Source organism: Martes martes (assembly GCF_963455335.1).
Source record: "Martes martes genome assembly, chromosome: 3".
NCBI classification, from domain to species: Eukaryota; Metazoa; Chordata; class Mammalia; order Carnivora; family Mustelidae; genus Martes; species Martes martes.
In genome coordinates this window covers 139,608,463-139,621,010 of record NC_137890.1, presented here as the reverse complement: position 1 = coordinate 139,621,010, position 12,548 = coordinate 139,608,463, and the positions used below count along the sequence as shown (strand labels likewise).

Sequence of the window (12,548 nt, the reverse complement as noted above, 5' to 3'; positions counted from 1 at the left end):
CATGAATATCTAATAGAAAAATATGAGTACTAAAATTTAAGTAGCATTGAAATTTTAAGCTAAGTTGTAAACTATTTTGAAAAATTTATTTCCAATGCATCTGAAGTTTTGAAGAAACACATTTCAAACAGTGGTGACTTTTGGCCAGAAGTGCTGAGTCAATGAGAAAGGGTAGGCCTGATGAAATTACCCAGGAAACCTAAGAAAGCAAATTAGACTTTTTCATCCAATTCTGGAATTGTTTCATTACCATGCATCCTTACGTTGCTAAGGGAAACAAAATCAATGGGGTCATTCAAAAATAGAAGAACCTCAAAGGAAATGTGGGGGAGGGGAGAAAAGAGCACAGAAAAAGTAAAATTTAAACCATTATGAACATCACTACCAACATTTAGTGATCTTAGGCATCCATGACACTCATCTTTGCAGAGCATATGGATTTTTATTATGGTCTAGTAAATATTTTCTGTACTCTATTAATAATCCAAATAGCACGCATTTGAAATTAGAAAAGTTCTTTTTTAACCAGATTGCAGTGGCAGAATTTTATGTAAATGTGTTTCAAAGGAAAGTACATAAAACTAAACATTGTCTAGATGCTATCTCAATTTTCCTTATGCTTCCAGTGGTTCACGCTCTCACAATTTAGGATCTGCTTTGCCTCCTCCTCTCTGAGACAGAGTAACATTTTTATCGTGCCCAGCCAATGCTTTAACTGCTGTCTTAGGAGGCCAGTGAGGCACTACATCATGGAGTCTGTGGCCAGATCACCATTACTGTGCTGGTTCTAAACCCAGGGGACAACGCTGGTTCTTCCATTACCTTGTACTACAGCATTTATTGGATAATAGAGAGGAAACATTGTCTGTGAACGTGGCCACTGATATCATTATTCATGACAACATTTTGCTTTTGTTCCCTGTTGATTTTATTTAGTCCACTCTGAATCACTATTTTATCACTAATAATGATTGCTTAAAACAATAGACACCTTGTGCTTCTTAAATTGGCAAGTATCTTTTAAGTAGTTGCTTATAATACTCATACAGTATATCCTAAAACCTTAAAATCAGGACCTTAGTTTTCTTGGTATGGTTTAGAAGATATCATTGTTAATAAAGAAATTCAGCAAATATGTCTTTCTTTTAAATCATATATTCTAAGAACTTAACTCTAGATCACAGCATGCAGCCTTTTGAATTCTGTTTCCAACAGATAAAGAAACAAGAGGACATTTTATATTCGTTACCACTCACTATTTCATTCCAAATACTTAAAAGGGTTGTGAAAACTCTGGCTTACAGTAATAGAACAGATGATCTTTTAAAGTCTTTTTTGGCCTTGTGTTTAGAATTCTTCATTTGAGAATATTCCAGAGTTTTTTTTATATTTGGACTTTTTGTCTGGTTTCACTGGATTATATAATTCAAACATTATTGTGACTTAAGGAACAAAAAGTAACCATAAGCACCTGTTTTTATATTTTTATTTGAACCAGAATAACATATCTAAGAAATTCAATAAAGTAAAAATTGTTATTTTTTAGAAAAACAAATGATAAAATACTTTCCATATGTGTAACTACTTACAACATCAAAATTTTAGGGAAATAATTCTTAAACTTAGAAAAAAAATTTTTCCAATCAACTCCTTAAAGAAGTTAAGAAATCAAATGTGCATTTTCAATGTAAATAACAAAAATATATCTTGAATTTCCATCAGTTTGATGAGAAATTGTTACTCATGGTGCTAAACATTACATTTTAATTTTAAAAGTGCAATTTAAAGGCAGCAATACTTATTTTTCGGATACACTGAAAAATTTTTTTCATTTCAAAATAAAATTCGCATTTCAAAAAGTGCACACTTCAAAAGGAGATATTATATATTTGAATCTCTAACTGAACATATTTCTTCATCCATTTAGCCAGTGACCAATGTAGCTGAAAAACAAAGATGTTTCTTGTCTGTGAATAACACAACACTTAGCAGACAACAGTACTTAATGATTATGTTTGTATTACCTAAAACAAGAGATTGAAAAAGTAATGAACTGGATGTAGCTTCACTAGAGAGCTTATTTCAATTAAAAATAATAGTGGTAGTTTTACACTATAGTGATCCGGTTAGGAAGTATTCAACTTTGAGCTAAATAATTACAATAAGATTTCTTTTAATAACATAAGTGTTAACATTTTTAATACCATATTCGAATAACTTACTCTATTGCGGAATGAATACAAAAATGAGAAATTTCTTTTTCTTTCTTTTAAATAAAGAATAGAAATAAAATATTAGTAGTTTCAAAATGGGAGACATGCATCATGATTATTGCCACAAAAAGGTTTTGGTGGTGTTCCTCAAGAACTAGAAATATTCAGTTTTTGGCTATTGTTTATTGCAAAAGACTAGAAGAGGAATATAGACTTAGAAAAGATACTTAACATACACACACAAAATATACCTAGAAGAACAAATTCCAAACTGTTAATGACAGTTATCTTTGTTAACTGTAAATGGGAGAGAAGTGGGATTGTTTGGGAGGGAGGAGGAATGCAGGTGAGAGGGAACTTTCACTTTTTAGTTTATATTCTTCTGGCTTGCTTGAATTTACACCAATAAGAATGCTTTTATTGCATAATTTTAAAGAGGACAACTAAAATATGTTTTTAAAAAGAAAGTTAGGGGTGCTTAGGTGGCTCATTTGGTTGAGCATCCGACTCTTGGTTTCCACTGATGTCATGATCTCATGGGTTTTGAGATTGAGCCTCAGGTCATCAGGCTCCACACTCAGTGGGGAGTCTGCTTGAAGATGCTCTCCCTTTGCTCCTCCCCAAGTCCATGCATGCACACATGTGTGTGGGTGCTTGAGGGCGCTCTCTCTGTCTCTTGCAAATAAATAAATAAATCTTCAAAAATATATAAAATAAATGAAAAAGAAAGGTAATTGGATTCTATAAAAAAAAGTGTTAGAGCTAATAAATTCAGTCAAGTTCGGGATGCAGTCAACACACAAAAATCAGTTGCATTTCTGTACACTAACAATTAAGAATCTGAATCAATTCAATATATAATAGCATCAAAAATAAAATAAATACTTGGGAATAAACTAAGCTAAGGAGGAAAAAACTTGTACACTGAAAACTACAACACACTGTTGAAAGAAATTAAAGACCCAAATAAATGGAAAGACATCCCATGTTCATAGATTGAAAAACCAATTGTTTAAATGTCTATACTACCCAAATTGATCTACAGATTGAATGCAGTCCATGTCAATATCCCAATGATGTCTTTTGCAGAAGCAGAAAAATCCACTTTAAAACTCATATGGAGTTTTAAGGGATTTCAAGCCGAATAGCAAAAACAAATATGAAAAAGAACAAAGTTGATCTCATACTTCTTGATTTCAAAACTTACTGAAAGTACCACAATCAAAAACCGTGTGGTACCAGCATAAAGACAGACATAGATTAATAGAATAGATAGAGAACCCAGAAATAAACACTTGCATATATGGTCAAATGATTTTCCACAAGGGTGCCAAGACTGTTCAATGGGAAAGGCACAGTCTTTTCAACATTGATTTTGGGAAAACTGGATATTCACCTGTGGAAGAATACATTGGGACTCTTCTTACATCATACCATTTATAAAACTTAACTGGAAGTTGATCAAAGAACTAAACACAAGAGCTAAACTTATAAAACTCTTAGAAAAAAATAGGGAAAACTTTTCATGACATTGAATGTGGAAATGATTTCTTAGATATGACACCAAAAGCATAGGCAACAAAATAAGAATGGATAAGGTGGACTTAATCAAAATTTAAAACTTTATGCATTGAAGGGCATCAACAGAGTAAAAAAGCAACCCACAGAATAAGAGAATGTATTTGCAAATTATGTATCTGATATGGGATTAATAGCCAGACTATATAAACAACTACTACAACTCAACAACAAAGAATGAATTCCCTAATTAAAAAATAGGTAAAGGACTTGGAAAAAACATTTCTCCAAAGAAGATATACAGATGCCAAAAAGCACATGAAAAGACATTCAATATCAGTAATCATTAGGGAAGTGCAGGTTGAAACCACAATAAGATACCATTTCATACTCATTAGGATGGCCATTATATAAAAACAATATAGCAAGTGTTGGCTAGGTTGTGGAGGAATTGGAACTCCTGAGCACTGCTGGTGGGATTGTAAAATGGTGCTGCCAATATGGAAAACAGTACAGCTGTTCCTCAAAAAATTAAAAATGGGTTTATATCAGAAAGTTCACTTCTGGGTATATTACCCAAAATAACTGAAGCCAGGGACTTGAAAGATACTTGTACATTCATGTTCATAGCAGTGTGTTTCACAATTTCCACCAAAAGGTAGAAGCATCTCATATCTATTGTATGAATAGATAAACAAAATGTGGTATGTACATATTATGGAATATTATTCAGCCTTAAAAAGGAAGGAAATTCTGACATATGTTACAACATACATTAACCTGGAAGACATTAGACTAAGTGAAATGAGCCAGATAGAATAGCACAACTACTGCATGATTCCACTGATGTGTTAACTTAGAGCAGTCAACCGCATAGAGACAGAAAGTAGAACGACCATTGCCCAAAAGTGGGGGCAGAGGGAAATGGGGAGTTATTATTTAAAGGGTACAGAATTTTAGTTTGGGAAGATGACAAAGTTACAGAAATGGATGGTGGTGATGATTGTCCAATGATACAACTGTACTTAATGCCACTGAACTGTATACTTAAAAATTGTTATAATCATCAGTTTTATGTTTGACATATTTAATCACAAGAAAAAATTAACAGCAAAAGTGTTTAGGGAGTATGGTGGTTGCAGGAAAATAGCAGAGCTGTAAAAATTCTTGGAGATAATGCGCATTTAAACCTAGAAGAAAATGAGATACTGCAGGATTTCTTACTTTTGGCAAAATGCAAAAAATTAAATGTCATTTGGATTATTTTATACCAAATATTCCATGACTGGTTGATTCAAGATTTAGACACATACGCATTTACACAATTATCCATCGTAATGATAACTCTGGAACTCAAGTTTTGCAGTCATGCACTATCTGAAAGTAGTGTCCAGGCCTGAAAAAATTTTGTAACCGTTAGCAAGAAAATAACATTCTGCTATTCCCCAATAAGGGTCTGTTTTTCTTCCCCTTTCTATTCCACAAAGTGTTAAATGTCCTAGACCAGGAGCAGTTGACTGATAACAAAAGAAATAAGTAATCTGTAGCAGGTGGTTCTAATTGTGCCCATCAAATCTGTTCTCAATTGTGCAGAAGAGTGGAAAATCAATTAACAACTATAAGCTTGAGCACTGGTGAGTGACAGGAGTGTCTTAACTCAAACAGGAAATCAGTAATGGAAGAAAATGATTACCAAGGCAGTGAGTGGACACTCTCGAATCTGAGGAAACTTTCCGTTTACTGCCCAACCTTCTCAGACAAGAGATGGTGTTGAAAAATTTTGTTGTGCCTTGTCAGTCAAAGAGTGGGGTGTAGTGTGGGTCATTGTTTCTTACCTGATGGAGTCTGAGTGAATAAAAATTGAGAGCACAGGGCCCTTCCTTTCCTCAACCTGCATGTCCTGTGTTGGAGTCACTGGTCTGGGTATAGACGTGTTTGCAGGGCAGTGTACATGCATGGCAACTATCTGGGAGAGATGCCTGACTGGGGCTAGTGGAGAGCACTGCGGGAGCTTGACTGTTCACTGAGTAGCATACTAGCACAAGATCACCTGGGTGGGCCTATGCATAGATAAGGTAGGCCTTATCTATGCTATAGGTTTGCTTTAGAGTTAGGTCGTACACTAGTCTTGGCTATTGAATACACTTTATCAAAGAAACAAACGTTTTATAACATACTCTTGTATCCAGTTTTGGAGGAAATGAAACCAAGGAGATTTTTTTCCAGACACTTTCTGTTATTTGTGGGAGGTCTCCATTCTTAGAAAATAAAGCCTTTGAATGCTAACAGATTCCTGCCCTACTTGGGTCACTATGGCATTATAGGTTATCTGTAATGTCACTTTGTTGGTTTTTTTTTTTTTTAAGGTTTCATTTATTTATTTGTCAGAAAGAGAGAGAAAGAGAGCAGAAGCAGGGGGAGTGGCAGGCAGAAGAAGTACACTCCCTGCTGAGCAAGGAGCTGGATGTAGGACTCAATCCCAGGACCCTGGGATCATGATCTGAGGTGAAGGCAAATGCATTACTGACTGAGCCTTCCAGGTGTCCCTGTAATGTCACTTTGAATTTATCCATTTATTGTGCTCTTCCACTTCCTTCGCTTGTTTCATATTTCTATGTTCTATCTCTAGCTCCTGGCCTGCAAGTGGCACCTGGACAATTACACCATGCCTTTAATTTCTTTTGTACAGCATGCCAGTATTTAATATGGTACCTCTTGCAATATACATGTTTAACAAATAATTTTCTAATAAATGCCTGGCTATTGTTTCTTTGCATTGTCAGAAAGCATATGAAAAATAATTAACACAGTTCCAGGTATGTGACAGGTATTCAATGAATATTACACACAAAAAAGAAAAGAATAAGGCATAAGAAACAGGTGAAACAATTAGACTTATTTTCTTCAGTGAAAAACGTAATTAAGTTATAATTAACAAAAGAGCAGAGCTTCATTGATCAGGCTCCTGAATAAAGCCCAATATTGGCTCACTTACTGGAGGACTTCTAACCCAAGGTCTTCTTGAAATGTTTTGGGTGGGTGATCAAGTTGAAGATAAAGACTTTCTTCTGCCTGGCAGCTGGGAAGAAGGAAGGTAGAACCAAAACAACACTGAGATACATCAAGGGTGGTGCTATTCCTGAAGGAAGTGTCTCCTGAGCACAAAATGTCTCACTAGGCAATTTATTTTGACAACTGCTGTCAATCCAATGGTGTATGTGCGTGTGTGTGTGTGCATGTGCACATTCTGTTCATGGTTGGAAGAAAAGACTGGGAAGGTGAGAGGTAAGAGGAGGAAGGAAATACTGGTGGCTTTGAATGTTGACTTCCTCTGCAAGGAGAGGAGAGAAAGCAATAATTCCTCCTATAGGTTAGACCTATGTCTGAAATGTCTCTGGATGAAACCCTAGTGTCAATTGTCTTGTTTCCTTGGCTTCAGTGGATTATTTTTAAAGGCAGTGGCCTCAGTAAAAAAGCAAGTGGCCAGCTTTGCAGTATAGGTTCCCATGCAATCACTGAAGTGTTCTACCTTGTTTCTGTCTTCAGCTTGGAGGAGTCGATTTCCCTCATTGTTCTCCTGGCATTGTTAGTGACACTCGGGTCACTTCAGCTGTTGGTACTTTTATTCCCTATTACAAATCTATAGCATGTTGCAAATTCTGTGGAGTGTCAAAAGGACACAGTTTCTCTGTTAGTATGGAGAAAACACCTGTGCACAGAGAAGTCTACATCTAAGCAAATATAGAGCTAAGAAGCAATGGGGAAGCATTTGAAAATATTCCACATTTTAGCTATACTTTTTTTTTTTTCAGTTAGAGTTCACATTTACTGAGTCCATAGCCAAAGCCATGTACTATGCCTTTGACATGCGTTATCACGTTGTATTTTTAATTTATGTTTTTAAATTTTTAAATTTTTTATTAACATATAATGTATTATAGCTATACTTTCAAAAAACTCCACATAACTTACACATATTACATTAAAAACATACTTAATTTTTAAATAACATACTTTGTTATAAGCCTTTGGATAAAATCTAAATACAATTGAATACATTAGCAAAGCTAAATAATTAAAAAAGCTTTATGGAAAGTAAAAGTCATCTTAAATTTTCTCTTTATTACTCAAAAATTGATTTAAGAATAATGTTGTATGATTTAAATTCATCTCAATCAATAATTTAAATAATTTAATACTCTAATGTACAGTACACTTTAGATTTTGACAAGTTACTGATTATGGCTAGATTTTATCATCCCAGGAGCACTCCTGTCAAAAAAGTACAGTCATGTTTCTGATAGAAAATTTCTATCTTACCTGTTTGTAATGGTTACAAGGGCAGGAGGACAGTAATAACCATTGGAGGCATGGTCAAAACTTCTAAGGACAGTGTCAATTTTGTAGCAGAATCCACCATGTCTCTCCCATCCCTTAAAAAAGGAAATAAGAAAATTAAGGACATAATCTGGTTTAAAGAGCAAAATATTGTTTTTGTGTATTCTCACTCAAAAGTCAAAACTTGAATTTTTGTCTTGAAATCTTTGTATGTATCCTATCTGATAATGCCATTAGCTACAGACACTTCTATATTTAATTAATGATTAAAACATAAGACTTTTACTTAACCTGTAATCTTAAAAAACCTAAAACAGATGAAAATAAAGGGGGCATTCACTCAAGATTCTCTCTTTCTTTCTCTCTGTTCAGGCTTACAGAATTTCATGGTTCCTACAGGATGGTAGAAATTAAGAGTGTTGGCTTTGAAGGCAGAATGCATGGGTTTGAATACTGGCTCCACTACCGTGCAGCTTTATTTAGTCTCTAAATGTCTAAATTTTCCCCTGTGTGAAATGAAGATAATAATAGTATTCCATGGAGTTGTTCTGAGAATCAAAGGGACACAGTGCAGGCAGAGATCTTAAATAGAGCCAGGAACTCAATATGAGCAAAGAAGACATATGTATCTAGATAATAGTGTATATTTTTTCAACTTTCTTTCCTATTGCTTATTTCATGATATCCCACTAAGATTCACTGAGGTTAGAGACCTGAATAAAGTCACAAGCCAGTGGACAAGCTGGTCTGGAACCCAATTCTGATGTAATCCAGGATGGTCTTAGCTGGATCATAATATTTCTGAATAGAAACTGGCTAAAATGTGTGTGTGTGTATATATATATATATATATATATATAGGCATATATATATATTATATATATATATATAATTCTGAATCAACTGACTATCCTTTGAGAGAGAAAGAAAGCAAGCTTTGGCACTTGAACAAAAATGATAAATGTGTAGCTCCATGGCTCCGCCCTGAGAGCAATGAAGGGTGGCTCCGTTCTTTAAAATCATATACTACAGGAGACATGCATTCATTAGTCTTCTATACTTTAGCTGAGTTATTTTAGTCCTTTTTCTTTCAATATTATAAAATCACATCACTTGCATCTATCTATTTTTATGTGTTCACCAGGTTTTTTTTTTTTTTTTTTTTGCATTCACGAGTTTTAAAATACACTTTATTCTGTGTCATGCCAATACTTGCTGGATTTTGATCAGATATAAAATGATTTCTGCTATATTTCTTATAAAAGTTCTCAGTCTTGTAATAAATTAAAGTAAACCTTATTTTAGAACTCAGCTATTTTAGTTCAAAACATATTAAATGAGGTGTAGATCACAGGAGTTCCACATCCAGCCAGCCAGCCAGGATGGGCTCTGAACTCACTCCCTTAACCTCTCCCCATAACCTTATCTGTGTGAGTAGTTGACAGCTCCAGCCAGAACCCCCTGGATCACTCCAGATGGGGTGGGAGGTTAGACTGCTTTTGTATTTGGAAGGACAGGCAGAGGAAGGCTGACAATTTGACCTTTCTAACAAAGTATTCCTTCTTCATTAGTAGTTTTCAGATCACAGGCTGCTTAGTAAAATAAAAAAAATCCGAGAACTGAACAGGCTCAAGAAAATTGGCGGGGGGAGGGATGTGGCATAGTAATAACCAGAAAAACAAAGGCTCTTTACTACAAGCCTTTGTCCACACAATGAAATTGGGAAGAATAATTGACTGTATCTGTGAGTGTCTTTTGTATATGAGGCACCATTTCATTTTACATGATGATGATGACAGTCAGTACTGAAACAATTGCTCATATTATACAATCCCAAAAAACTAAGAGGGAAAAAAGTCTTTTTTTTTTTTTTTGCCTTGAAATTACCAAAAAAATTTCCCCCTTTATGTAGTGCCTTTCATTCCTGTGACTTATCTGTTCCACAACTGGAATGCTGTATTTCCCACCACCCTTCACTCATTTTGCCCAACACTGTCTGCACTCCCCATAGGCAACCATCCAGTTTGCTCTATGTATTCAAAGGTCTGATTCTACTTTTTGTTTACTCATTTGTTTTTTTAGGTTCCACATGTAAGTAAAATCATATGGTATTTATCTTTCTCAAACTTATTTCACTTAGCATTATACTCTGTAGGTCCATTCATGTTAGTGCAAAAGGCAAAAAAATCTCATCCTTTTTTATGGTTGTGTGATATTCCTCTCTCTCTGTGTTGGGGGGGTGTGTGTGTATACACCACATCTTCCTTACCCATTCCTCTATTGATAGACATTTAGGTTGCTTCCATATCTTGGCTATTGTAAATAGTGCTGCAATAAACATAGAGGTGCATATATCTTTTCAGGTTAGTATTTTTGCTTTTTATTTTTTTAAAGGTTTTATTTATTTATTTGACAGAGAGAGAAAGAGATCACAAGTAGGCAGAGAGGCAGGCAGTTGGGGGGGGGAGCAGGGTCCCCGCTGAGCAGAGAGCCCGACACAGGGCTCGATTCCAGAACCCTGAGATCATGACCCATGCCAAAGGCAGAGGCTTAACCCACTGAGCCACCCAGGTGCCCCGTATTTTTGCTTTCTTTGGGTAAATACCCAGTAGAAGAATTATTGGATCATACGGTATTTCTATTTTTAATTTTTGAGGAACCTCCTTACTATCTTGCACAGTGGCTGTACCAGTTTACATTCCCAACCAACAGTGCATGAGTGCATGAGGGTTCCTTTTTACCCACATATTCATCAACACTTGTTATTTCTTGTGTTGTTGATTTTAGAGATTCTGACAGGTGTGAGGTGATATTTCATTGGGGTCTTGATTTGCATTTCCCTGATGAGAGCTATGTTGAGAATCTTTTCATGTGTTTTTTGGCCATCTGTATGTCCTCTTTGGAAAAATGTCTATTGAGGTCCCATGCCCCATTTTAAATTGGATTATTTGGGGATTTTTTTTTTTTTTAAGGTGTTGACTTGTAGAAGTTCTTTATGTATCTTGCATATTAACTTGTCATTGGATATACCATTTGCAAATATCTTCTCCCATTCAGTAGGTTGCCTTTTTGTTTTATTGATGGCTTCTTTCAGTGGCAAAAGGTTTTTATTTTGATGTAGTCCTAATAGTTTACTTCTAATTTTGTTTCCTTTGCCTTAGGAGACATATTTAGAAAAATGTTTCTACTATCAATGTGAGAGAAATTACTGTCTTTGTTCTTTTCTAGGATTTTTATGGTGGGGGGGGTCTCACATTTAGGTCTTTAATCCATTTTGAGTTTATTTTTGTGCGTGATGTAAGAAATATTTTATTATTTTTAAGAAAACAGTTTATTCCGTTTATTTGACAGGGAGAGAGAGAGCACAAGAAGGGGGAGTGGCAGGCAGAGGGAGAGGGAGAAGCAGGCTCCTCACTGAGCAGAGAGCCCAGTGTGGGGCTCAATCCCAGGACCCTGGGATTATGACCTGAGCTGAAGGCAGATGCTCAATTTACTGAGCCACCCAGGTGCCCCTGTGAGAAATATTTTTTAAGCTGATTTTGCATGTACAGACTGTTTAGAGAAGTGCCCTGAAGCAGTTGGCTAAAGGTAAGGAAACTTGAAACCATATTCACAGATTGATACATAAAGAAATTAACAGGACTTTCATCATAAAGTTAGAGAACTGGCTCTGAACTTCAAATTTATTCTGAACTTCACATACTGGTAATGCTAGCCAGAAAAGGGAAGCAGTGTACAAAAGTTTGAATAGAACGTCAGTTCTGTTTCTGCTCTTTAAGAAGTTAATTTCCTCTTCAACAAATGCAACACGTTGAGTTGCCTTGAAAACCATTGTAAGGCATATTTTTTTTTCAATATTTCTGATCAGATAAGGATTAGATCAGCAATCAGCTAAGTAATTCAGGAATTGTAATCATTAGATATGATGTTTTGTAGCATGTCAGCTATGGCATAGGTATTATTGACCTAGAGGATGAAGAGTAATCCATTATGTTTACACACTGACTAATGAATAAACTGCAGTTTCTTGGAAAGATGGGTTATCACTTCATTGAAACATAAATAACTGGATTAGAAGAGAAAATAATTAAAAATTGCATAAAAATCCAGGTTTGGGAAGTTCTTGAGATGCATACAAATCTCCAATATTTAAACCCAAATTCCTTAGTTTTCTGTATGTGTGTGTGAAAGAGGGAGAGAGAGAGAATGCATGTATTGAGAACTTTAACGCAGGATATTGAATGTATTTTAAGAAATTTAAAACAGAAGTCTACCTTTTAACTGAACCTAAAGTACTACGTATTTTTTACTTTAAGTACTGAAAATAAGTATGTTAAGTACCAAGAATCATTTATTACTGAAAATATGAAAGCATTTTTATTATCTCTTTCCCAAATAATAAATATATTGCAAACACGCACTTCTTGCCATTACTCTATTCAAATATTTAAGTTTAAGAAGAGAGAAGTGGAAGGCAGG

The 12,548-nt window shown here is 35.1% G+C and overlaps 1 protein-coding gene across 1 annotated transcript in view; it reads right to left on the bottom strand.

Moving 5' to 3' along the window:
* PLA2R1 (phospholipase A2 receptor 1) overlaps positions 1 to 12,548 on the bottom strand; it is a 114,137-nt gene that overhangs the window by 58,048 nt on the left and 43,541 nt on the right. Inside the window, exon 10 of the mRNA XM_080798307.1 lies at positions 8,052 to 8,164. Coding sequence (XP_080654433.1) covers positions 8,052 to 8,164 — 113 coding nt within the window. The remainder of the gene's footprint in view (positions 1 to 8,051; positions 8,165 to 12,548) is intronic.